This window comes from Astatotilapia calliptera, chromosome 1 (genome assembly GCF_964374335.1).
Source record: "Astatotilapia calliptera chromosome 1, fAstCal68.1, whole genome shotgun sequence".
Classification (NCBI taxonomy): domain Eukaryota; kingdom Metazoa; phylum Chordata; class Actinopteri; order Cichliformes; family Cichlidae; genus Astatotilapia; species Astatotilapia calliptera.
Genome location: NC_137422.1, coordinates 10035287 through 10061994, shown reverse-complemented (window position 1 = coordinate 10061994; position 26708 = coordinate 10035287). Strand labels below are relative to the sequence as shown.

At 40.9% G+C, this 26708-nt stretch overlaps 3 protein-coding genes across 6 annotated transcripts in view; 2 read left to right on the top strand and 1 right to left on the bottom strand.

The window, feature by feature from the left end:
- The first annotated feature begins 328 nt into the window (after positions 1–328).
- trpm5 (transient receptor potential cation channel, subfamily M, member 5) lies at positions 329–19654 on the top strand. Of its 3 annotated transcripts, XM_026161175.2 has the most exons (26): positions 329–461; positions 2195–2262; positions 3852–4008; positions 4109–4289; positions 4632–4798; positions 4928–5105; positions 5946–6010; positions 6441–6626; positions 6954–7053; positions 7317–7435; positions 8924–9271; positions 10072–10215; positions 11930–12053; positions 12271–12416; positions 13064–13176; positions 13281–13385; positions 14128–14386; positions 15814–15932; positions 16096–16228; positions 16343–16517; positions 16698–16866; positions 17012–17190; positions 17404–17536; positions 17681–17753; positions 17884–17974; positions 18083–19654. In XM_026161175.2, exons 1-26 carry the CDS (start codon positions 435–437, stop codon positions 18226–18228), a joined length of 3705 nt encoding a protein of 1234 aa, XP_026016960.1. In that variant the 5' UTR covers positions 329–434; the 3' UTR covers positions 18229–19654. The 3 variants fall into 3 exon arrangements, 2 of the variants coding, with proteins under 2 accessions (XP_026016960.1, XP_080158051.1); XR_013909283.1 differs by lacking the exon at positions 17012–17190 and having other exon boundaries at positions 18083–18131; XM_080301925.1 differs by having other exon boundaries at positions 17884–19654.
- traf6 (TNF receptor-associated factor 6) lies at positions 18321–26109 on the bottom strand. Of its 2 annotated transcripts, none has more exons than XM_026161397.2 (8): positions 25983–26109; positions 24407–24742; positions 24005–24155; positions 23064–23222; positions 22883–22954; positions 22460–22537; positions 20528–20860; positions 18321–20388 (listed from the first exon to the last, which is right to left on the bottom strand). In XM_026161397.2, the coding sequence occupies exons 2-8, from the start codon at positions 24721–24723 to the stop codon at positions 19783–19785; spliced, it is 1716 nt and encodes a 571-aa protein (XP_026017182.2). In that variant the 5' UTR covers positions 24724–24742; positions 25983–26109; the 3' UTR covers positions 18321–19782. The 2 variants fall into 2 exon arrangements, with proteins under 2 accessions (XP_026017182.2, XP_026017124.2); XM_026161339.2 differs by having other exon boundaries at positions 25878–26029.
- ttc17 (tetratricopeptide repeat domain 17) overlaps positions 26109–26708 on the top strand; it is a 30239-nt gene continuing 29639 nt past the window's right edge. The window contains exon 1 of the mRNA XM_026161263.2: positions 26109–26325. Coding sequence (XP_026017048.1) covers positions 26155–26325 — 171 coding nt within the window. The 5' untranslated portion in view covers positions 26109–26154. The remainder of the gene's footprint in view (positions 26326–26708) is intronic.

Genomic DNA, 26708 nt, shown 5'->3' with positions numbered 1-26708 from the left:
CTGAAGCAAGTGAGCACAATACAGAGCACCAAAATGAAGGAAATACACTGAACCTTCGTGTCCATTCGTTTTATATACAACACACACCATTCACTGACCATGTCAAACATGTGGAAAGTTTCCATATGGAAATGTTAAGCCTATAATTCTTAAGCTGTCCAAGAACATTGCCCTGCAGTGTAGAGAAACTAGACACAAGGCTGTTCCATTTTGCAAGTAAAGGTGTGGTCCAGATGAGGGTGATGTGCAACGGCTGACCAACATGCAAAGTGATGGTGCACGCCAGTGTCTGGGATTGGCTGGAGGGAGGGCCCCACCTTTGCGCTACTTCCTAATAGCCCAGGAGGTTCACCTGAGGCTTGTGGAAGGACACCCGCTGAGCTCTCACAGGTGTGGTTCTGCAGGGGAACAAGAGGGGAACATCTATTTCAGCCATGCAGGAGGGACAAGACACACCTCTGGTGAGTATCTAAATTGCAGCTCGTTTCTTTTCTCTTCTTCTTCCTTTTGTTGTCTTTTTTTGTCTGAAAAGCATCATCTCACACACGTTAAGACATGTAATGATGACCACTGGATCACCATTGTGTGTCTGTGTGTGTGTCTCAAGCTACATTAAGATACACTAGTTAATAATAAAGTAGATAATTAAGGTTTTAAAGTCAAACAACAGATCAGAGAACAAAAAGTTAAAATAGCTCAAATTTGAATCTTCAGATTTTACATTTTAGGGTTTTTTTTAAAAACAGAATATATTTATTAGCCATTCACCAAATCACTAAACTTGGTGAAATGGCAAAGTGTGAGGAAAAAAGGTGCTAAAAATATTGCTTATGGAACATTATTGTTAGTTTAAATGACAACAAATGCATAAGCATTTAAAAGAGGCCCCACATATGAGCCCTAACAAAGTTCATTTAAATACTAGACTTCAAGCTAGAAGTGCGTGTGTGTGTGTGTGTGTGTGTGTGTGTGTGTGTGTGTGTGTGTGTGTGTGTGTGTGTGTGTGTGTGTGTGCATGGAAGAGTGTGTGTGTCCTTGAGATACCCACTCCAGCACACATACACACAGCTGCTTGTCCTTTCCTCTACCTTTGCATGTAAATCGTCCTGTTTGCATGCCCAGTAGTCTTCTCCCTCCCAGACCCAGACCTGTAGTCAAATAAAAGCCTCCACAACAAGCTGCTCTCTCCCATTAAAACAGATGGCTGAACACAAATTGACTCGCCGCCTGTATATTAACCATTGAACCACAGTTGCTTTAAAACGCATGTTCTTTGCTCAAAGTAAATGGGGAGGCTACTGCTGTCGGTCACAGGAATTTGCACTACTATTATTTTTTTGTTTGTTTTAATCGTCTTTCACAAAGCTGCTCAAGCGCCCATGCAAATAAGGCTGGCTGATAAAAGTGTCTGTTTACTGAGGCAAATGGGTAATCTTATCAATATTAAATGAGCCTTCTTTCTGAGCTCAGTGTATTTTGGTTCCTATGAAAAGACTCATCCCGAGATAAACTGAACTGTAAAACAATAGCTCCGTATAAAGAAGGTCACGATGTCAAAAGCAGATCCCCTCCCCATTTTTCTCAAGGTTCTTTCCAGGTTAGGTTGTTCCAGGTGCCTTAAAGAATTTGCCACAATTTTTTCTGCTGATTTATGCTGTCTTAGTTGCATATTCCTCTTCATATAATCCCAGACTGACTCCATGATGCTAAGATCAGGGCTCTGTGTCTACCATGCCATCTGTCGCAAGACTCCTTGTTCTTCTAGCTCAAAACAGTCTGTTATGAGGCTTTAAGTATGTTTGGTGCTGTTGTAATGCTGCACAATAAATGCTGGTCTGATCTGATGCATTGACTGATGTACACAGTCCTAAATATCTAAAGCACCTAAAATTTTGCACAGGGCTAGCAAATGTCCTCATTTCACAACTTATAAGGGGGCTTACATTTAGAGGTTCAGATGCATGTCTGTTTCCCTGCTTCGTGCATACCAGCAAAAAAGAGGGTTTTGTGCATTTGTAGTTCAAACATGGGGCACGAAGCACTTTGCATATGAAGCGAGAATGAAAATTCTGCCAGCTTTGCATTGACCACATGTACTTCTAAGAAGCTTTCCGTCTGTAGAGCCAGCGGTGAGTGAGTCATAATGGATTTATCGTTAAAGCGAGCTAATATCTGGGTATTCATTTGTTTACAGGGGACGCTGCAACCACAGACGCGATGCCTGCAATGTGGGGACACGCTGGAGTGGTCAGAGGAACATGGGTGTGTGTGTGTTTGTGTGTGCAGCACTCTGAAACAAGAGAAACTTTTTTTTTCTTCTACAGTAGAATTATCGGCTCTGACAGAAGCTTTTTTCTCAAACGAGTGTTCAGAAGCATTCGTGATGAGGACGTCATCATCAGAGCAGCTGAAAAGGCCAACGCTTAAGAGGCCTCACGGGCAAGAGTGCCACAGGATGAAACCATTTGCACTGGACTAACAAACATTAACTAAATCCAAGTACAGTTTTCTTTTTAAATTATTCATGAGAGCCGGTCCATTCCTGGCTGTGGAGAAATGAATGCTTTCTCCGATATTAAATAAGAAGAAAAGCACAGAGCTACATTTTTCATTTAGCTAATACTGGACGAAGCAGATAAACCATAAAGCATTTAAATCATCTAAATGAGTTCATTTAATGAAATAACCTCCCAATTTTTTATTCCATCTATGCATCTTGATCAAATTAAAAAAAAATGGTACTGCAGGAAGCTTCAACCCTGTCTGGAAATATTAGGCTTCTACTCAAGTGAAAATTAAAGTGAGAGTTAATGGAATAGCATTAATTACTGATTTCAGTCCACTTATGTTAAAAAAAAAAAAAAAGGAAAAATGCTATGGGGTGGCTGTAGCTCAGGTGGTAGAGCAGGTCACCTCGGAAGGTTGGTGGTTCGATTCCTGGCTTCCCCTAGTCTGCATGCCAAATATCCTTGGGCAAGATACTAACCCCAAATTGCTCTCCGATGCATCCATCGGAGTATGAATGTGTGTGAATGTTAGCTAAAGAAAAAAAAAAAGCACTTAGACAAATGTGCTTGTGTAAATGGGTGAATGCACAAGTTGTATAAAGCGCTTTGAGTGCTCAGAAGAGTAGAAAAGCACTATATAAGAACCAGTCCATTTACCATATGGGAAAGAAAACAAAAAGAGTGTATGTTAGGGATATTTAAAATATCGTTAATAATCAATTCAATGTACAAAAAAATAGAAATGAGTGTGGTACATATGGAGAATTTTCATAATATAATATTATGTCTGATCAGAATCGGAATCATTGTTATTTGGCAAAGTTTGTGCATACAAACATGGAATGCATACAAAAAGAAAGAAAGAAATAGGCAATATATATAAATATGCAAATATACACAAGAAAAACACAAGTTGCAGAAAGCCTTTAGAAACTATACAAAATGCAGCAAACTACAAATGGGCAGCAATGATAAATATAAATAGGCTGAACACAGTGCAACCTGGATGAATCTTAGATATGAATTTTAATAGTGCTTTAATGTCAACGTTAAGGTGTTTTTGTTGAACTTTGACAAGCTTTTTTTTATATTAAAAAAATACATAAACACACACGGTAATAAGAAGCAAACCAAATCAGCAAAGAGAACAGTGTAACAGCCTTGGCAGGTGAAATTAACTGTCCTTTTGTAATTGCAACAGCACAGAAAAGTGTTGCTGCATGTTTATGAGGAGCTTTGTGGGCAGGATAGTCTAGATAAAAATGGAATCTGATTCTTTTTCATACCTTTTCTGTGCTGCAGAAGACTGATGCATATAACAATTTCACACTTTTTTGCTGTCAGTGTCCTGCTGGGCTGTTCCTGCTGCTCTACAGTAGATGAGACTCTAGAGAATGTAGCCAGAAGACTCGGCAGCAGAATGAAGAAAGAGAAGAGCCACTGGGCAGCTGGCAGAGTTGGTGACATTGACTTTCTCGGTCCGACTAAAACGAGAGGAAAGGTGAGACTGGATGTCATAACGAGTAAGGAAAGTAACATAACAAGAGTGTGCAGTTCAACCGGTATACTGACGCATCACTTTCCCCCTTGCCTTCAATCAGTTTGTGAGGGTGCGCAGCAACACAGACCCAGTGCTGATCTACCAGATGCTGACAGAAGAGTGGGGTCTTGCTCCTCCACACCTGGTGGTTGCAGTAGTGGGAGGCGATGAGGTGGCTCAGATGAGGCCCTGGCTTAGGGACACACTGAGAAAGGGACTTGTGAAGGCTGCACAAAGCACAGGTTATAATCAAGGGTACAAACTGGCCCTGGCTTTTGAAATCAAAGAAATGGAATCTTTTTAGGCTGCTATACTGGCAAGAGAGTGCCTTTTATTTGATATATAAAGTGTTGTTTTTTTCTGTGATATTATGTGGTTTTCATTAATAAATGATATGATTAATTTCAGAATAACTAGCTTTATGATTATATTGGCAGCTACAATAGTTTAATATGCAATCTTGGATCCAACTTTCCAGTTTGATACTCATCAGAATTACAACTTTGCAGAGAGATCATGTAAAATTAGACATCAAACGTTCAAAACCTCATATGTACATATACAACTGCATTGCTGTTCTCTAGGGGCATGGATTTTGACTAATGGCCTTCGCTTTGGCATCACCAAGCACTTAGGCCAGGCGGTACGAGATCACTCCTTGGCCAGCACCTCTTCTAAAGTTCGTGTTGTGGCCATTGGCATTGCTCCCTGGAACATGATCCACAACCGAGAGGCACTACTCACAGCCAAGGTTCCTGTTCACACAAAGGGAGCACAAGGCCAATATTAGTATCCTCCATGAACTAATATTTACATCTCTCGTGTTAATGTGTTGTCGCTGTCCTCTTTCCTGCTGAGTATCCCTTCATATTTTCTTAAGGTTGATGAACCCGCAGCATACAAGCCTCAAGACCTGCCCCATGGATCAGTGTATTCCCTGGACAGTCACCACTCTCACTTTGTTCTGGTTGAGGAAGATCCCAACAGACCTGGAGCCACCAGTGAAATGAGGGTGAAGCTGCTCAAGCATATCTCTCTTCAGCGCACAGGTTACGGAGGTAAAAATCTTTTAGGTCATTGCTGGGAACCAATCTTTGACTTAAGCAGTATGCCGTATGTTAACGTTGCTTCATTAAAAGTTTATATCGTTCCTTTACATGTACCTATGTAAAAATGACACTGGAATGTACTTACGAGAATTCATTGTGACAAATGGTAGCTTTTATGGATTTCAATTATGGATGCATTTTGGCATTGTTTCATTGTGGTGTTGCACATAGTACATGTGGCTGCTTCATATATAAATAGCTTCTTTTTTTTAAAACAAAAAAGGAAAAAAAAAGCATATTCATATTTTATGATGTTTATGAATTCTTGAATTACTTCACAAGCACAATAGCAGTGAATCTAATGGAGTCTATTTTCACCATTTTAATTGTAAATTAAAAATTTCATTGTAATTGTAAATTGTAAAGCATTTTGTGACTTTTGTTCTTGAAAAGAACTATATAAATAAGCTTTACTTAATTGCTTACTTACTACTTTTACTGCATATTCAAAAGTAGCCTGTTTCCATAAATAGTGTTTCAGTCATTTTCAGGTCATTTTCCTTTTCGGGTTTCCAAAGCTGTTCACATTTAATATCAGAGCAAAAATAAAAACAACATTTGGTTCAACTATCCACAACTTAGAGACAAAGGGAACACATCACAGAGATATTTTTACACACAGAGCATGCACAACCAATGTAGGTAACACTTCCTGTTAGTGAACCTCTTATATTTAACTTGCTTTAGCCTGCCCAGAGCTACTAATGCTACCCCTGTAAGCTTCTTTGCAACCCACCATCACCCCAGCTTCTCCTTTTTCTGCATTTCATTCTGTGAATATTCTTCTAGGTGCAGGAAGTTTTGAGATCCCTGTTCTGTGTCTCTTGGTCCACGGAGAACCCAGGATCCTAAAAGTAAGCTTTTTTTTTTTCATTGTGCTACATTAGCTTCTCAAGAACTTTAAAGGCGAAACCACGAAGAGACCCTCTGAAAGGCAGATTTGTTTTGTCATTCAAATGTGCACATTCTCAGTTTGAACGCTGGCTAAGGCTTGAAAATTAGGCCCTGAGTCAAATTTTGGTGGTGCCATCTCCTGAGGCAGCAGGCCAAAGCCAGACTGAGAAACAAATTCTTTCTGTTTTCACAAAACTAATCTCTTCAACCAAAAAGCCCATCAAAGTCACCAATTCATTTGCATAAATAGAGCCATTACTGAGGAGATTATAGACTACAGCTTACACTGAGAAATATAATTCTTGTTGATGTTTAGTTGGGAAGTTATCATCTTTAAAAAAAAATCATATCAACTGAAAATTCATCAGAACACTGTGTCCCTTCTTGCAGAGAATGTATAAAGGCATTGGCAATTCGACACCATGGCTGATCCTGGCAGGCTCTGGAGGTGTGGCTGACATCCTTGTCACACTGATGAATAGGGGCTGCTGGGATACGGACAGTGTTCATGAGCTGCTGCTGGACACCTTTCCAAATGCCCACCACAGCACAGACATCAGTAACTGGGTCAAGCTGGTAAGAGCGATGTGCACAGCGTGGAGCAGGCACATATACAGATATGCACATCACAAGACTTGAACATTGGCAGAAAAATAGGGCACACTGGGGAAGATTGTGAAGGAAGCTAATGTAGGATTTTCATCATTATCGTCAACATTTGTATGTGATGACCTAATTAAGAACACAAGGAGGGAAGGCAAGACAACAATTTCGTAACATATTTTTTTCTGAGCTGATACACATAATAAAGGTACTTTGTATACAACACATTAAATTCTCTTTAATAAATTGCATCACTCAAATGATATTTCCATAATTACTGACTGTCGCCCTGACAATCAGATTCAGAAGATACTTGATCACGAGCATCTTCTCACTGTCCATGACCCGGAACAAGAAAGCTCTGAGCTGGATACAGTCATTCTCAAAGCTCTAGTCAAAGGTAAAATATTTTTCTTGTGAGAGATATGTTTAAGAAACTTGCAATTTCCTAAGGCTGCACAATTACAGGTTTCCTGACATGACAGTTGCAATAAGAAAGAGCTTTGACATTTTGAGCGCTTGATAGATTGTAAATCTGTTGACATTTTGTGTGTGTGTGTGTGTGTGTGTGTGTGTGTGCGTGTGTGTGTGTGTGTGTGTGTGTGTGTGTGTGTGTGTGTGTGTGTGTGTGTGTGTGTGTGTGTGTGTGTGTGTGTTTATCAGCTTGCAAGAGCCAAAGTCAAGAAGCCCAAGACTTTCTGGATGAGCTGAAGCTGGCAGTGGCCTGGAACAGAGTGGACATTGCAAAGAGTGACATTTTTAATGGAGATGTGGAGTGGAAGGTGAGACAAAAGGATCTGATCAAGGTTTGACAAATTTTGGTAATTAACCTCCTAGGACCGGCCGTCCACATATGTGGACATCACATTTTGGGTTATTTAGACCAAAATACTCAATTCTGCTCTACATGGGCCTGATATCCACTTATGAGGACATTATACTGCTACTGTTCTATCAAAATTTAAAATGAATATCCTCATTTGTGGCTCTCACTTTTCTTAAAAACAAAAATGAGGTAAAAAAAAAAAAAATCTGGTAATTCTTTGTTTTTACATTCATCGGGCCCCAATATGCCCAAATATCAAAGAGAAATTAAAAATGCATGTCGTGGAAGAGTTCGGGTCTTAGGAGGTTAAACCTGGCGTGCCTGCTAAAGCAACATTAAAAGGGAGTGGGAATTTTTCGAGTACACTCAGTGAGAGTCTGGGCTATTTAAGGTAATTAAAACAAAAGCTAGCCCAGTTGTGAATATGCTAGTATTCTAATATGCTCACAATGATATCAATAATATATTTCATCAGATATAATATTTTTCATTATCACTATTATAGCCAAATGTGCTGGTTTCATAGTCTGTATATAAAAGATGGATGCAGCTAGCGTGACATTGCCCACTGATTTGTGGACTTCTATTTTGAAGGCTGAAGCCTGACATTTTGGCAGTTGCCATGTTTTGCTGACATGAGATGTCATGACTGAAAAGTGGAGACTGAGTGAGAAACCCATGATAACTGCACATAGACAGGCAGCAACAGTCCGAATTATACCCTGCTTTGTCATCTATTTTTGTCTAAATAAAAGCAAAATGTACAAACTGCGCACCATTCTCTGCTAGATATGATTTAAAAGTAGTGAATGACACCATGAAATCATCATTATAGTGTTCACTGAGATCATAAATAAAGTGGAAAGTTGGGTTGTTTTTTATACATCTTTATACAATCTGACCTCTTTTTGCAACCAGCCCACGCCCTCTACTGGCCGTTAGGAAGAAGGCAGGATTTGAAAGAATTTAAGAACCAAAGAAAAAAGTTTTGACACACTTCTATGCTGGAATTCAAACCTAGAGGCTATGTCCACCTTTTTTGTAGAGGCTGTTATCATTTTGATATATTAGCCTGCTAACATAGCCTAATTAATAGATGTTAGCAATTAACACCAACCTCAAAGCACCAGCTGTGCCAGTAGGATTCACCTTCAGAGGATCATGGATGTGTGTGCAAAATTACACAGCAGACCACCTAATAGCTACCCTCTTAGACCTCTACAGAGCATGTTTTTAAAGCTGTTTAGCATGTGCAATTTGCAATATTCACATTTGGATTAAATCTGCAAGAAAGGGATTTATTGAATAGTATTATAGTAATAACAATAAGAGTACCAATCAAGACTGGTAAGGCTCTTCATAATAACAGAAAAGAATATTTTTACAGCTGTGAAGAAGAGAGGTCATGAGTGAGTCACTGTAATAAGTCTACTGATCTTTGCAGGCTTGCGATCTTGAAGAGGTGATGATGGATGCACTGATCAATGACAAGCCAGACTTTGTACGCCTTTTCGTGGACAATGGCGTGAACCTGGGAGAGTTCCTTACCTATGGCCGTCTTCAGGAGCTTTACTGGTCTGTCTCAGAGAAAAGCCTTCTTCACAACCTGCTCCTCAAAAAGTACGAGGAGAAGCAGCTTCTGCTCGGAGCTGCCAGGACACATGGTCCACCCGGGCACCATCCTTCCGAGCAAGGAGACCGAAAACCCCGCTTCACCCTCTATGAGGTCGCCAAAGTGCTGAAAGACTTTCTCCACGACTCTTGTAAAGGCTTTTACCAGAAGACTCCCACGGTAGGTGATGTACTCTTCTTTGAAAGTTCCAAACAAGCAATATGTTGTCTGTGTTAGGTTTCTCATCCCTTTTGGTCTGCCAACTTAAAATGAAGCAGTGTCTCTGTGAAACCACATAAAGGTTTGCATTCATCTATGAGATGTGAGCAGCGAGTGAGAGAGTTTACCTCTAACCTACTCAGGCAGCTATATTCGCAACATTTAAGCGCCTGAAAGATGCAATGAACCAGAAAATATATAGACTTTGTGGTAAACTGACTTCCCGGAAGACAGTGAATCTTTAATGGCGACTTTAATAGCAACTCATCCTACCTACACTAATAGCAGAAAAAAACATCAAATCTACCCAATAAAGCCAAAGTGCTCTTTTCAGGGCAGCCAGCCCTTTTGTTACTCCTATCACATCATCATTTTTTTCTCTCTAACTGCAGCAAAAAAGAGATGGATCATCGTGGAAAATCACACCTGCTGCTGCACTCTAAAAATCCCTATATTTTCTCTAATTATGCTGTCAGGTTTTGTGCTACTCACTGTTGTAAGGCTGGTTGTCTCAAAGAAAAACACAGCCACAGTCAAATGTTTTCTTGGCTGAAGGTCTGCTTGGCTAAATTCATTACATATTCCAGTTGACAACCAAGCAGCTATGACTTCTTTACAGCGGAGCGAGGGAAATTGGTTTTGCGGTAAAAGGACTGTCGTAGATTGACTTATGTAAGCACTGCCTGTTCTGTAAACTGTGTGCGGCTGCCTCATCTACTATACATATTAAATACATTAAGCGTTCTCTCTGTGTGCTCCAGGAGAAGCCAGCAAAGGGTCGACTGTTCCACACCCAGAAGAATCTGGCTGAGTTAGAGGAGCGCTGCGAGCATCCTTGGCGAGATCTCTTCCTCTGGGCGGCCCTTCAGAACCGGCAGCAGATGGCTAACTACTTTTGGGCCATGGTCAGTCTTGTCAGCTTCTTTAGTCGGTTGAGCTACAGCTCGTACTATCTCAGCACTGTGCGGCTCGATAAATAACTAAATGTGCCTGGCTTTGGAAAATTCTACTCAAAGCAAAGTGAAGTGAGCAGAATTATGCTGTGATAGTTTGCGTTCTGCTTTGGGTGTGATGAGCGATGCGGGCCAGCCCAGTGCAGGTGTAGGTCAGTCCTGCCATATGAAAATGTCACTCGAGATTAAAAAAAAAAAAAAAAAAAGCCCGGCAAACGGCGTATTTATCAAGAACTGAGGTGAACTAAAAAGCTATCTTATCTCCAAGAACATTATTCAAATGAAGGTCAGGCTGCTTGCTGAGGCAGCCAACCAGCGGTGAGCCAGCGCATGCGTGTCTAACGTCCTGATGAAGGTAATGAGACATATAGGCCGACAAGGGATTGATGTCCCACGAATAGTTTAAATGACACTCATCAATGATAATTGCTCTTTGTTTTCAACGTCTTTTCAAAGCACCTTTCATTTCTTTATTGCCATTCCCTGAACTGAGGCAACCAATTGTTGTAATCTCACACGCGGTCATCATTATGTGCTCTTTTCCAACGTCTTATATTTCAAACATTATCTGAAATTATGGTAATTGCGTTCAGTGTGTGCCCATCCCCCACCTCTAGCGCCTCAGCACTCAGGCTCTGGCCTGGACTCTGGCATTCGTAATTTGATTGTTTGAAGTATTTCCCACGTTGAAGGCGACAATTATTCTTGCAGGCTAGCAAAATCTCACATATTTATTATGTGCATATACAGTATGTCGACCCAGGAGCGTGAAGAAAATGCAGCATAATCAACACAAATCATTGATCCTTTAAACAAAAATGGGAAGAGCCCTCTGCTGCAATATGCTGCTCTTCCTCACAGTCCAGTGCATGAGTATTAGCATTACTGGTGACTTTAAACGGACCATAGATCTGCTTGTAAGCATGAATATCTCTTGAACATCTCATAAATATGTATTTTCGTTAACCCTGGACTGATGTTCCATCCAGCATCTACCCAGCCTTCCAACCATTATACTCCAAGCTATCAGAGCCCTAGTTGGATAAGTGGTTAAGAAAAGAGTGAATCTGGCTGTTATCTATATGTAATACTTGCTTTCCTTGTCTTCCCAAGACCTGTAAGAAGTTAGAAAATGTCCATTTTTATATGTACAACAGACAGGTTTATAATGTCAGCTATATATAGATATGTTGTAAAGAATCTTTCAGTTCATGAAACATTCAGGGGAACTATCTAGCCACACTGTGAAAACAGTCATTCTTTATTTATACTTTACACAATCCATGCAGTTCATATACAACCTAAAGCAAGCAGCTTCCTTCTGGGTTATTCAATAGATCAAACTACAGAGACTGAAAATAAAACAACCATTCAAATATGCCTTACATTCAAGGTCAGATGGTTAAAGCCCTTCAAGAGCCTGCTATCATACCCAAACTGGCTGACTAGTTATTTTGGCCGATAACAACGGTGTCGCACGACATGTAAGGAAGTGCCTTTGAATGCAGGCTTTAGAAATCACATGGGGGAAAAAACCTACAAGTTGTATCTGTAGTAGCCCCATGCACACAATAGAAGCATTTAGATGCAAAAGATGCAGCTCTCAAAAATTCAAATCCCCCTTTCAGACCCATTTCTTGGATACAGCTCTCTTGTAATCTTTCAGGGCCCTGAGGCGGTTGCGGCAGCCCTGGCGGGTTGTAAGATTCTGAAAGAGATGGCACGACTGGAATCTGAGGCTGAGTCCGCACGTAGCATGAAGGAGGCCAAGTATGAGCAGTTTGCCCTTGGTGAGTACATAAACTGTTTAATGACAGGAGCTGATAATGCAATGGTCAAACATAGCAAGAGGTAAAACCTCTAACTTCAAGCCAGCAGTGTTTTGCTTTGCTTTTTTTTTGTTATCCACAAGCACAAACAGATTCCACTTGAGGGACTAAAATATAAATCTGGATGTAATCTAACTGAGCGGTTGACACTGTGTAACTACTGTTCTTATTGTGGCAGATGTCTTTGGAGAGTGTTACTCCAACAGTGAAGACAGGGCTTATGCTTTGTTAGTGAGGAGAACACACTGCTGGAGCAAATCTACAGTCCTTAACTTGGCAACTGAGGCAGATGCCAAATCCTTCTTTGCCCACGACGGAGTTCAGGTGACAAGAAGACACATGCGGTGCTCCGTTTTAAAATTTATACGTTTCATCCTACAGATTAAGTATTGGGAAGCCGACAGATAAGTCTGGTTCTTTGCCACCATCTCTGCTGATATACTGGGTTTCCATAGCAGTTATTAAACATTTCCCTCTGCACTGTATGCCATTAGATACTTAGAAGCCACTTTATGCACAGTTTTGTCTAAATATGCCTCCAACAGATGCCCTTGCTATTAGAAAGTCATCAGTGAGAGTTAATTGGTATTCAGTGTCAGTAGGGAAGGTTAGCACATGGGAATGATATATTTTATTCATAGCACACAGTCGGAATTACCTTTTTAATGGGATGCCGTTAATTACAATCCAGTACATGTGTAATGTTTCAAGAGAAAGTGGGTTTCCCTGGTCTCAGGCAAAGTAGCTGCTGGTTAATGAAATGGTTCGACTGGGGGAGAAGCATTTTGATTTTGATTTTTTTTTCTGTCTGTCTATCTGAGATAACTCCACATATGTTTCTTCTGTGAATATGGGCTCCAAGCTGCAAAGTAGAAATTTTGTAAGGCCTCTGGTGCCCCCTTGTGGTAACCTGAATTTACACACTCTGCTAGTTTGCCAATGTTGTATGAGAAACTGATTCTGTTCTGCAGGCTCTGCTCACAAAGATTTGGTGGGGGTCTATGAAAACAGACACAGCCATCTCCAAACTTGTGGCGTCTTTCTTCTGTGCACCGCTCATATGGACCAACCTCATAAAGTTCAGGTGATCAGTCTGTTGATGAACTCCACCTTTTGTCTTTGCCATGCTGATGAGCTCTGTGTCACTCGGTTGTGTGCATTATTTGGGTTTTGGGGTTTTCTTTTCAGTGATGAAGAACTTGACAATCGTAATGCTGGCAAGCAGTTTGTGGAGCTGGACAGTCTGGACACAGAAAAGGCTTTACTTCTAAGCGATGATGATGATGACCCTCTGTGAGTTTGCTCTCTTGTTTAATTTAGAGTTCATAGACTTCAGCATGAGTGCACACTGATCTGCTTTTTGCCAAAATGATTAAGCTAAAAATGTAATTTCAGTTGTTGTTTATATTTTCTATTCAGCAAGACTGTTTTTTGTGACAACAAATTAGCTACTTAATGTTTTCTTTCCATTTTTGATTATTTGCTTTTAATTCGATTTACTTTGAGTTCGTTTCCAGAGTGGATTTTCTTGTTTCAGTTGGTTTTTACTGTTTTAAAAATCTTTATTACTTCAAGCGTTAGGTCTACACTTTTTAATTTTTACTATATGAAGGGTAATTTGTCAGAGGCAAAATTTAAGGAAAGTCAGTACAGGTATTGCATTAAAAGCACTTAACTATTTGAATGCTGTTGACTTACAGACTTGTAGACATCCAGAGTGTCGATACACAGATCCATCAATGCTTCACAATGTTTGTTTGTTTTTTCACATCTAATTGTGGTTTTGTTTTTAGTTTAGTTTTAGTTATCTATAATAACCTTGGTGCTAAAACCCTATAAACACAAATGAGCTGCAGTGTGAATAATAATGCGAATAAAACACTTCCTGATGCCCGTCATACCATCTCAGACTTATAACATCAGTAAACATGTTTGAATTTTAGAATCCTGGCTGTTAATCTCCATTTACATGATTATATCTATAGTTAGATATAGATTTGTCTTTACATATTAATGTGGTGTCTTTTTTTTCCAGGGACTCTTCACCTGGAGGTCAAGCAGATCAGAGCTGCGCCTCTGTTTGGTGGCGTTTCTTACTGCGTCGCTGGCGTCGCTTTTGGAGCGCTCCTGTAACGGTGTTCCTCGGCAATGTCATCATGTATTTTGCTTTCCTCTGCCTCTTCACTTACGTGCTGCTGCTAGACTTCCGCCCGCCGCCGCCTCTTGGCCCTGGAGCGCCAGAGATAATGCTCTACTTCTGGGTCTTCACAATGGTGCTGGAGGAACTTCGACAGGTGATCATCTAATCATGCTGGCACCTATATAATGCCAAGAATCAGCATCTTTCTCTCTAGGCAGCGTGACACCTTTTTCGAAGCAGTGGCATTTCTATTAGACGTGTTAGGCTCTGACACATCTGAGTAGGAGGTGATGTGAATCGCTACAGTGAGCTCATTGTCTCAGGGGTTTTAAGCCTTTCGCCTCTTTAGTGAGCCAGGTCAGACAAGCATGATCCCTTATTGCACCGATCCCACTGAGCTCTCTTCCCTTGGGCACAAAAATGCCCAGATGACAAAGTCCTTCACCACTCTATTTTTCAATGTGTAATTCAGACAGAATTATGGTAGAGATTTCCAAAATAAGAACCACACTGCTGCAGGCAACTCTGGCATGCTACCATGCCCAGCAGGGCCCCTGTGCATTCAAAAGGATGGCTCTAAGGTGCATGCCTTTTCCTAAATGAAGATAACGCCACAGGGGCCTTGTTATCATACTTTTTTACAAAAAAAAAAAAAAACTTCAACAGCCTAGTTCTACCAGCTTTTTAATAAACGAGTAGTCCCAGTCTGCTCCCTCTCATAGAGTTATGCCAGTAGTGCATTTTGCTCATTTTACCATCTTTTACTGCAGATTTATTAAAATAATTAATTGCTGAGTGTAAGCTAGGTTTACCTTAAGTGTTTAAATCTACAGCTTGTACCTGGGGACAGTTGAAAGTATTTGGATGTCATGTAGACATCTGTCGAATGGCACTCAAAGCTTTCGCACAGCAGACTGTGACTTTGTGAAAGCACACATGCTGCCCTCAGCTTATTGACAAACCAACTGCGCCATCAAGGGACCAAGCAGTGGTTCTTAAGGCACGTTCAGGTAACCTGTTCAAGTCACAGGAGAAAAGTCAACCTCACACTCTAAGTATAAAAGACATTTGACAGGACTCACCATTTGGTTGCACTGAAGGTCCCCTCTAAAGCAGCAGAGCTGTGGGGACTGCTGTGCAATGCCACACATTTAGGCATCAAGCTGATGCCAGGTAAAAGACCACTATTAATGATACAAATACCAATGCTTTTAAACTACAAAGGCAGCCTGTGTAGGGGACAGCAGTCTATCATGATTTATGACATGAATCATCATCAATTTGAAAATTCTGAACACATTTTAATGAGCACTAAATCACTGTGATTAGTATTTTCCACAATAATTAGCTAACACAACAAAACACACCTTTCAGCTTTTCAGAGTGAAATATCGATCTGATACCAATACCAGCGTTGGTATCAGTGCTATTGATTTTGGGATCGACCTTTAGCTGTGGGCCCTGGAGGTGTGTTTGAATGTCGTTCTAGTATTTGATCTGAAAGAAGTCAAGACAGTTTTACAAAAATATTCACATGTAAAAAAAAAAGATATATCTCTTTATTAATCTTTATGACAACAGAGCTTCTTCACTGATGAAGAGATGAGCATCTTAAAGAAGTTTAAACTCTACGTGGAGGACAACTGGAACAAGTGTGACATGGTTGCCATCTCACTCTTTGTTGTTGGGGTCTCCTGCAGGTAAATCTAAATCTAATGTGAGCACTTAGGCTTTAGTATGTGTCGTGGTGATGATTGTGGCTAAAGCATCAAAATAAGTAAGCAAGTGGTTAAATGAATGAATGGCTGAATGCAAAAAAAGAAAAGTGTTGCTACAGGGTGTGATTTATTTTTTTTCTCTCAGGATGGTGAATGACACCTACGAGGCGGGAAGGACAGTTCTGGCCATTGATTTCATGGTGTTTACTCTGCGTCTCATCCATATCTTTGCCATTCACAAGCAGCTGGGACCCAAGATCATCATTGTGGAAAGAATGGTGACCAAAACAAAATCATGACTTTAAGTTGTGCTCTTGCTAATAGAAGAAGACGCCTAAAAAGAAGATTAAGACGGAGATCTTTTGCTCTCTCTCTCTTTTTTTTTTAAACAGATGAAGGATGTCTTCTTCTTCCTGTTTTTCTTGTGTGTCTGGCTCATTGCATACGGAGTTGCCACCCAGGCTCTCCTCCACCCCAATGACCAAAGGATTGACTGGGTGTTTCGCAGAGCGCTGTATCGTCCCTACCTGCACATTTTTGGCCAGATCCCTTTGGAGGAGATAGACAGTACGATACATCCTTTAACTGTTTATCTGTTTGTGAAAAAATGCAAAATACTTTGCCAAGATGTGTAATTAATGTTTTGCTTATGCTTGCCATTGGGGTTGTAATCTGTTTGCCCTAGATTTTTTTGTTCCCCCCCTTCTAATCTTATCGTATCTTGTTCTTACATCTAATGGAGCGCAGCTGCTCGCATGCCTGAAATGAACTGCACCGATGACTCAGACGAGATTATCGAGGGCCTGCGGCCACCATGTCCCAACGTCTATGCCAACTGGCTGGTCATCCTGCTGCTGGTTATCTACCTCCTCGTCACCAATGTCCTGCTGATGAACCTCCTCATTGCCATGTTCAGGTCAGGGGATGAGAATCCAGGAAAACGTGCATACATTTGCCCGTCTGATCACATGAGATGAGCCAGTGGCTTATTGAAATTATAAAATTAAAAAGAAAAACACACATACACAAACTGGTTTACTTGCTTCTTCCCCCATTTGCAGCTACACATTCCAGGTAGTGCAAGGCAACACAGATATCTTCTGGAAGTTCCAAAGATATAACCTGATCGTGGAATACCACAGCCGTCCAGCACTGGCCCCACCCTTCATCATCATCAGCCACCTCTCTCAGCTCTTCCTCAGCCTAATTAAGCAGCCTGAGTCCAAGCAGGAACGTCTTGGTATGAAGGCTCTATATACACTTTTCCATTAGGGGCTATTAAGCCGTTATTTGAAACAGACATTGAAAGAGTCCTCTGCGGCTTAGGTGGCTAAACAAAAACCAAATCAAACACAGGCAAACACATGGCGGGCTTATCTTTGTCTCTCACCCACCAAGTGGAACTTTTTTAGGTTAATTGGTTACTCACTTCCTTGCTTTTGTGTGTTGCCAGAGAGGGAGTTGCCGGCGGGGCTGGACCAGAGGCTGATAACATGGGAGACTGTGCAGAAAGAGAATTACCTGGCCAAAGTAGAGCGTCAGCACTGGGAAAGCAGCGAGGAGAGACTCAAGAGCACCTCCTCAAAGTAACGGTCACTTCATAATTCTTTTGCAAAAGTTTGCATGCTATTCTCAAAGCAATTAAGTTAGAAACTCTTGTAGTACCTGCACAGCACCAATCTGTGTCTCTTAAGGTTAAAATGTTCTAAATGACTTTGTTTGGGATCAAGGGTTCAAAGCTTGCTGAAGACTGTCGGTGGATTTAAGGACCAAGAGAGACGACTGGCATCCATGGAAAGTCAGGTAAACGGTATACTGAGCTCAATAGCACCATCCAGGGATGCATTTTCCCAAATCTATTTCAAGTTTAAAGTCTAGTGCAGAAGTAGTTTATAAGTTAAAAATAGTGACCTCTGACCTTTTTTTTCTCCAGGTCAGATATTGCGGAGAGGTGCTGTCCTGGATGGCTGAGTGCTTTGCTCAGAGCACACTCAAATGTGGGAAGGACGCGCCGAGAGTTCCGAGTGAGTCAAAAATCAGCGAGAAGAATGACAGTAATTATGCAAAAAGATTCAAACACAGTGCTTTGTGCCTTTTCGATGTAGTCCAAGCAATAATATGTCATTCTCTAGCGTCTCTTGCAGGCGACAAGACAGATGGCGCCGCTGCAGATGCATCTCAAAGTCAAACAGCGAATGAAGCGAAGCAAGAAGAAAAAACAAAACCGGGACATCCAGGATATGGGGCCAACAAAAAATTTCCTTACATTGATGAATAAAAGTGATAATGGCTGCATACAGACAGCTGAAGAATATTGAGAGAGATGAAAAATATTTTTTTAAATCCAATAAGGGGAAAATGGACTTTAAATGAGTGAAATGGTGTTTTATTTATAAAAATATTGGGTCCTTTAGAGGAAAACATTAAATGTTCCACTGTGGTAACTGTGTTTAGGAGGACAGCTTTCATTAGCTAAAACATTAATCCAATCAATTATTAGCATTTCATGGAGCGTGACAAAGTTGCATTCACATTTACACTTCAATTATTTAAGGTTACATTAGTTAGGAGCTTGAGTAAAAGGCACTTTGAGTAATCCGTCCATCATTTCTGCTGTTTGTGCCACAGTGATGCCTCAAAAATCAGGATGGGCAGAAGCAGTGACGCTTGAAATGCGGCATTTGGAATGGACAATAAGTTTTTGCTGATTCTGTTCCACACAATGACCTTTCTCACAAGATACCCCCGTGGAGCTTTTGTGTTACTGCTGTGTTTCTCATCAAAATTCTCTGTGTGAGATCCTGGCGTGCCCAAATGTGGCAAATGCATCACTTTCTTTGTAAAACATCTGAAAGGGAATTTTGAACGTTACCACCCCCAAATGCCCTTTGTCCTACAGTGGAACAGAGAGATTGTTCCTGATTAAAAGGAAAAATGGCCAGGGTTAGTTCACTGCTTGGAATTCAGTTTCACCTGTTCAGGTTCATTTGCATCTATTCTAAGATAAATAGCACCTCCAGTGTTTCCAATATATGCTGTTTACCCAGAATATACAAGGATGGAGGAGGAGAGGGAGGGGGAGGGGGGGGGGGGCTCTAGGCTTCCATTGGTTTGGCTTGCCAAGGTGAGTCAGTAGACTAAGCACACATAAGGGGAATGAAAATAAGATTGTGTCTATGCTAATAATTATAAGCGTTTAACTTTCCATTGTTACCTAGTGACCCTTTTTTTTGGTTCATGATTCAATATTAGATAACATATGATCGACTGTGGTTACAACAAATTCCCACAACTGATTCTAGGGATTTAAGCCTGTTCACTTAATTGAGCATTTTATAAAAACCTGTCATTTTCATCCTCTGCTGTTAAGAATATGTAATACATTATCCACATATCCTGTACACACTTGCAGATGACAAGGAAAAAAAAACCCAAAAAAGGCATCTGCTCTTTAAACAATGATTGAAAAATGACACTAGAGGTAAAAAATAAAAACCCAAAACCAAAAAGTCCTCATGCTGTGTTCTACAACAATAGCAAGAGAGCCTGTGGTGCTGAGCTGATTAGATACAGTTCACATGGTCTTAACAGCGTAGATTTAAAGTACATATCTCTCATAATGATCTAAATGAATTCTGCTGTACATGTATTACAACAAACATTGAGATCTTGAAAAAAAATAAATACTAGCTATTTTAAAAGGTTGTTAATGTCAATTTTTCTTCCACTTGATCACCATCAATTAAAAATGAACTTTACTGAATTACTAAAACACTGGTAGAGGTACCATAAATGTCAGCTTGTGGAAGATCCCACACGAAGGAGTGCGACTTTAGTCTCTTGAAGCAAATGCCTCAGGTCCTCTTGGCTGTACAGCTGGTCCCTCACGGTGAAGGATATTGTCAAAACGCGGCGTCACCTCGCAGCGGATGAGCAGAGTGTCGTCTTTAACATAAGCTCTCTGACTCAGCTGAGACAGGTGCATGAAGGTGACATAGCCAAATCCTTTGGGATTGCGCTGAATTGTCGGCTTCTGGAAGGCCTGTAGATCTGGTTTAGTCTCCATTGCCTCCATGTGATGCTGACCCTCAGGGCCCTGGTCTAGGATGGCGAGCCGGATGGTTCCTTGAAATGGCCAGGTAAGCTGCCCATCAAAAGCTCCTTGCATGGTGTGCACAAATAGGGAGATGTAGTTGGAGCAGCGAGGGGCATTGGGGGTCTGCAGGTGTAAGCGCAGGCACAGCTTGTAGCCTGGGCGGCCTGTGTAAAAGCCGGGGCTGTGCTCAACCACTGGCTGGCCCGCTTCTTGGTTCCGCAGGTGGACTGAAAAACCTTTGAGGCGCCAGATGAAGATACCATTGCAATGTTGGGCCTCCAGCTCTTTTACTGTATCCTCCAGCATGGACACTCTACGCCTGAGCTCTGCTAGCTGGCCTGCCTGTGAAAATGAAATGGGAAAATATTTGAGAGAAAATGAAAGAATAGAGGCTTTGAGACTAATCTAAAAGAAACTAATCTAAAAGAACAAAAACAAACCAAAACCCCAAAAGGTCAAAATACACTTGGATATCACTTACTTGGGTGTCTTTTAAGATGATGAGTTCACGGAGCTGGTGATCCTGCTTCACCAATCGTCCATCCATCTCACGGAGCCTCTGCTGCATCTCTTCACTAGACGGACCTGGAGCACAACTGCTACTGCAGCTCAGAGCTGCAGCCCCTCTGGGCCCACTACAGGCCGGTACTGATGGTGCAGCTCCTTGATCCTCAGAGGAAAGTGAAGGTCCTAAAGTCCTCAGGGGTTTGGGTGTAGTACCATTGAGGCTAAGGCCACGCAGAAATTCAGCCATGTAGCGCATATGCATCTGTGTGAACTCCTGCATGTGCTGAGCCAGGTTGTGGCGCTGCATCTGCAGAGTCAAACCAGCTTTAAAACTTGTGTCGCAAACTACAAAACCTATTAACCCAGACCTTCCCAAAGTGTGCCATTGCAGGGGGGCGCGGTATGAAAAGGGGGAAAAAAAACAAAACGCTTGTACACTGCTAGCACGGGGCACCCACACAAACGCAAAGCAGGAGATGAAGCATCGCTGAATATGTTTCCAAACCAACTTCATTCTAAGCCAGAGACTAGAAAATATCCCTTTGGCTTCACCTGCACAAGTGCCAAGGAAGGTCTCCCCTGCAGAATTGGTTTTCCCTTGTTGGGAGCAGCGCTGGGCTGTTTAAATCACGGACAAACAGTATCCCACATTTTTGATTTTTAGTTCACAAACACTTCTTGTAATGACTAACTACTCCTGACATTTTGGAGATGTTAGCTCTTTATACAGTAAAGTTACAGTGGGATACAAATAATATCAGGCTGATCCTGCCACAGTTTCCATCATCAAATGTGAGATTTACAAGGAGGGAAAACAGTACACCTCTCTGAACAGTGTCTGGGAGGCTGTGGTTGCTGCTGCACGCAATGTTGATGGTGAACAGATCAAAACACTGACAGAATCCATGGATGGCAGGCTTTTGAGTGTCCTTGCAAAGAAAGGTGGCTATATTGGTCGCTGATTTGTTTTTGTTTTGTTTTTGAATGTCAGAAATGTATATTTGTGAATGTGGAGATGTTATATTGGTTTCACTGGTAAAAATAAATAATTGAAATGGGTATATATTTGTATTTTGTTAAGTTGCCTAATAATTATGCACAGTAATAGTCACCTGCACACACAGATATCCCCCTAAAATAGCTAAAACTAAAAACAAACTAAAAACTACTTCCAAAAACATTCAGCTTTGATATTAATGAGTTTTTTGGGTTCATTGAGAACATGGTTGTTGTTCAATAATAAAATTATTCCTCAAAAATACAACTTGCCTAATAATTCTGCACTCCCTGTACACTGTGACGCCTCTGCCTTTCTAAATAGAGGGACAGTAACTGTGTGTTTATATGTAAGCATGTAAAACCTGAAGATAGAGACAAAATACTGTTTATCTGCCATTCTGCAATTCATCACATGTAAACAATAACGTGGCGCACAGCTGACGTGAAAAAAGGCACATACCTTTGACGTGATGAACTCTGTATTCCTTGTCCACACGTAAACGCAAAAAAGGAGTTTTAAAAATCTCAGTTTTCGGTGATTCGAAACGCCGTTTACGTGTGGACCAAACAGCTGCGTTTTTAAAAAAAAATACCGGTGTAGGTGCGGCATAGCGTAAAAGAGTTAGTAGTTTATTTCCTTACTACCTGTAATTTATTGCAGATTACTTGTATTTGCTTAATTGTTTACTAAATGTTTGAGGTGTGAAATAAACCGCAACGGAGCAAAATATGGGTGTGTGTGGTTGGAGGATGTGTTTATGCCTCCCTGTGCGCGCGCGCGGGGGGCATTTTTCTTGTAAAACAAAGGGGGGGCCAGCAAAAAAAGTTTGGGAACCACTGTATTAACCTATTAAGAATGTGCTGTATGAGAGCTGAAAGAATGGAAATCTAGAAATTGATCACCTACCCTTTCTTTACATCCAAATATGCTAAAGTTACAGGCAATAGGTGCTTTTGGGCAATCTGTGTCACAGTGAGACTCCATCTGGGGGGGAAAAAAGAAAAAGAAAAAAAAATTCATTAGTAAATTAGCTTCAGTCATATTCAGATTGGGTTTTTTTAAGCATTTCAAAGAGATTGTCTGTCATTTTCAGCAATAAGCAAAGGGAACAAGGGAACAGGAATAACAGACAACAATTAAAACAGAAGTGGTTCCACTTTCTACTGCTGAAATGGTGACTGTCCTTCTGCACTGTAACATGTGATGTGACCGAGTTTGGAATGGTTCCCCATTGCTTAAACAAGAGAGTAGTTCCTGTTTTGATCACCACTTCCTAACCCTTCATTCACCTGAGGCCTCTTCTTCATGGCAGACTCTTAAGAGACTCACCTGGTCTCTGACGAGCTCCAGCTCACAGTACTGACACTTCACACTGGCAAAGGGACACTGTTGCTGATGAAGCTGAAGGAGCAAATGAAAGGAGACTATTAGGAAAATTTCCTCACAGACACACAAAACATCACTGTAACTCTGCCATGAGATCTGTTCTTGAAAAGTGATTCAATGGTACCTCTCTCTCCTCATAAAGAAAGCATGCCACACAGTCTGGACATGACATGGGTCTTTTTTGGCACTGAACAGTTATGTGCTCTTCTAGGTGGCTCTTTTTCACAGACTGCTGGCACTGTGGACAAGGCACAGTGGCAAACTCACAATGCACCAAATGATCCTGGAAGTTAAAACAATAAAATGAAAAAATAAATACAAAAAACATTTAATTTGCTTCTGTAGCAGGAAAGTCTTCATCTTTAATCATATAACACATTTAAAAGACATCAAGTGTCGGCCAAAGTGCTGAACAAAGGGATAATATAATCAAATAAAAAGAATTAAAATAGATAAGATGAAAACAGAAAACATTGTGAGACATCCATATGTTTGTAAAGATATGTGTACATACAAATATGCACATACATATACAAAAATGTACATTCAGCACACATACATGAACATAAAATACATGTATACGTATACACATGCAAACATCATCCAATGAGATAAAAGACCAGAATAGCTAAAACAGAATAAAAGTGGTGTCAGGAAAGCTGTAACAAGTCCTCTGTCCACACCAGAGAAAGACACAAACTGGGGGATAAACTGTTATTTATGTGCCAAGAAAAAAAAAAAGTGTAGTTGTGGTGGTGTTCTCTGAAGTCATTTTATTGTGTTGACAAACGTGTTCTACAGCAATCTCAAAAATGTCTACAAGCCGCTGACACCTGTCCATTTTATGAAGTTGGCAGTCAGCAGTAGTGAGAGGTTTATAATCACACTGACAAGCAAAAAGCTTTAAAAAAACAAAAAAAAAACAAAACAAAGTGATCACAATCATAAATATGTCTTTGAAATGTTCACGTGCAAAGCAACTGCATCTTCAAACACCAGCCTGTTAACATCCCTGACTTCGTGTTCTGTGTTTGGATCAAACATGTCTGTCACAGTTTTTTTTACCTCCAAATGCCGGAGCTCCATCTTGTCGGCACAGCCCAAGTTTGGACAGCGAACAGTTAGCGACAGAATTTCCCTTTTGGCAAAGTTATCAGGGAACAGTTGGTCTTCTGACAACATTTCGTTGTCCACTGGGCACCTCTGTCCCGTATCACTGATTTGCAAGAAGAAGAACAGAAATCGTTGGTCCCTTTTGTCTACTTCACTATTAAAACAAGTACCAGTGAATTTTTGGATCATTCGGAAGCCTTTCATTTCTAAATCATTACTCCGTAATTTGCCAGATTGCCCTGATGCTAATAAAGAACTAACAAGGATTCAAAACTGGCCTGTGAAACTTGTGATGATAAATGGAATAGAAACCTAAGTGCTCATTGCTGATTAAAAAGATGCACAATAGCATACCGGATGGATTTCTCAATGCAGCTCTTGCAGAAGCGGTGACCACAGCGTGTTTGAATGGCGTTCCTCAAAGCCATGAGACAAATGGGGCACTCGTATTTACTCTCCAGCGGTGGATCAAACTCCACATCGTAGCCCTGCAGGGGGGCAGCCTGAAAGCTGCTGCTGCTCATGAAGGCACTAGGGTTCTCTGAAGGGCTAAGAATGGACTCCTGTTCTTTTTCCAGCATAGCCAGAGCACAGTCAGACAGCACTCCACCAACAGCTCCATCATAGCTGTCCTCCTCTAAAGCCCCCTTATTGCTTTCACAGCAGGCCATTTGTAGCAGGTGGCAAAGTCTGAAAGAGGTAAGGAAGCATGAAATAAATTCTAACTCTATTAACTTTAAAATAGACATGTGCATTTTTCTGCTTTTAAAATGGGGATATTTTTACTTCAGCCTCACAAAAGAGATTTTCTTTTTGTATGAAGCTGCTAAAAAGGTTTTGTAGAGTTACACAATGATATGATGTTCAAGAAATATCCTCCTACAACCATCTTTATAATTTCCTCCAATCAACTTCCTCCCTTCTTTTAGAAAAAACCTAAAGCAAATCAGCTCATTTATCATGAAAACAGGATCCCTATGGGAAGGTTTTAGGGTTATTTCTAATGATCTTTTTCCTTAATGAGCAATCAGACAATTTATTTTTCACATAATCGCATTACCAATTCATTATTTGGCCTTCCCTTACTCTTCCACATCTAATCTGTGGGTTTGTAAGCAAATCCTATACCAGAAGAGTTAACACACACACACACACACACACACACACACACACACACACACACACACACACACACACACACACGTGGGAATTCACTTCAGAGAAGATTCTTGGATTCTTGCAACAAACCAAAATAAATAGAGAAATCTTCACAAACCCGAGTATGAACTAATGAAATATGCAGTGTAGTCTTTGGTTGGTTATTAAACTATAATACTGAACAACACATTTTGTGACAACTGGAATTAATCTTAAAGACTCAGTCTTGAATTTAGATTGTAAGATTAGTACCATTTATCGTTACTCCTTATATCCCACCTAGCTTAACAAACCAAATAAGCTAATCATCCTTGACTATATGCAGCTTTGTACATAAAAACATGCCAACCAGACTGTCAACCTGTACAGTGAGTCATGTACAAGCTATGGGCGTCGTAAACCTCCTCCTTGAATCTACTATTCCTCTACATGGGGCGTAACTTTTACTTTTCATTAGTCAGCATCAGTCAGTCGATAAGGTTCTGCCTAAACTCCAACATTCGGTATCAAATCTTTTTTACATAAAACACGTTACAGCTAGCTAACAGTCTGCATACAACGACTGGAAGTGTTGGCACTTGACGAACCAGCCATGCCCCTGGATACGGAACTACAAATGCGAATCTGGTTGCAGTCAAAAGTAAAGTATTAAAAGAAAACCACTGACCAAAACAACGGGCAGCGAAATCACGTCCCTCACATCGGTGACAAAAGCGTTATAAGCTCCGAATGTGTCCGTGAACGCAGGTTTTTATTCTCGTAGCACACCCACCTTTGCCTTGAAAACGTCTCGAACTTTTGGTATCTACAGAATTTCCTGTTTTTTTCTTTTTCCAAACGTCATTACATTTTTTTCGCGCTTTGCAGACGCGAGCGCCATCTCCTGGTGGGAGTCTATTGTTGCCGCAGGAAAAAAATAGAAAAAGAAAAAGGGAGATAGAAAAATGGCGGACCTCAGGAAAATCTGCCCGGAGTCTTTACCCTGCCGTGTCAACTATTCGCGGAAAACGTCGCTACATGGAAAGCTTTTCATCCTCCTGTGTATACTTGCAGTGGACTCCGGAGGGGCTACGACCCACTGGGTTGTCACAGAGGACGGAAAAATTCAGCAGCAAGTATGACAGCTCATTGACCTGCTAACGCTTACGTTTGGCTGCTAGCTTATGAAGCTAACTATTTTTCATAGCACCGACTGTAACGTAACTGTAGTACTTATAATAATTTAACTCGGTGCGACTCATTTGTCAGCTTGAGCAACTGTGGATTTAGAAAGAAAGTTCCGTGGATATTAAAATCCCGCTTGTTTGACCAAGTGGTTTAGCTTTATCAGACTAGTTCCTTTATCTTTTGGTTAACCGGGTCAAGATAAACACTTATATTTTTATGACAGTGTGTATGCCTCCATTGGAAGGCGCTTGCAGATATGCCAGAACGTCAGTGGTGTTTGGTGCCGACTATAGACAGGGACATTACGTATTTATGTGTATTAGGAGCGTCT

Bases quoted from the DNA above. Each gene is read 5' to 3' on its own strand.
- trpm5 (XM_080301925.1), top strand. From the start codon at position 435: ATGCAGGAGGGACAAGACACACCTCTG. The intron at 6,011-6,440 runs GTAAGCTTTTTT...CCCTTCTTGCAG, and splicing joins GAGAACCCAGGATCCTAAAA to AGAATGTATAAAGGCATTGG. The intron at 9,272-10,071 runs GTAGGTGATGTA...TGTGTGCTCCAG, and splicing joins TTTACCAGAAGACTCCCACG to GAGAAGCCAGCAAAGGGTCG.
- traf6 (XM_026161397.2), bottom strand. From the start codon at position 24,723: ATGGCCTGCTGTGAAAGCAATAAGGGGGCTTTAGAGGAGGACAGCTAT. The intron at 23,223-24,004 runs GTAAAAAAAACT...TTTAACTTCCAG, and splicing joins TGGAGCTCCGGCATTTGGAG to GATCATTTGGTGCATTGTGA. The intron at 22,955-23,063 runs GTACCATTGAAT...TTGCTCCTTCAG, and splicing joins TTCTTTATGAGGAGAGAGAG to CTTCATCAGCAACAGTGTCC.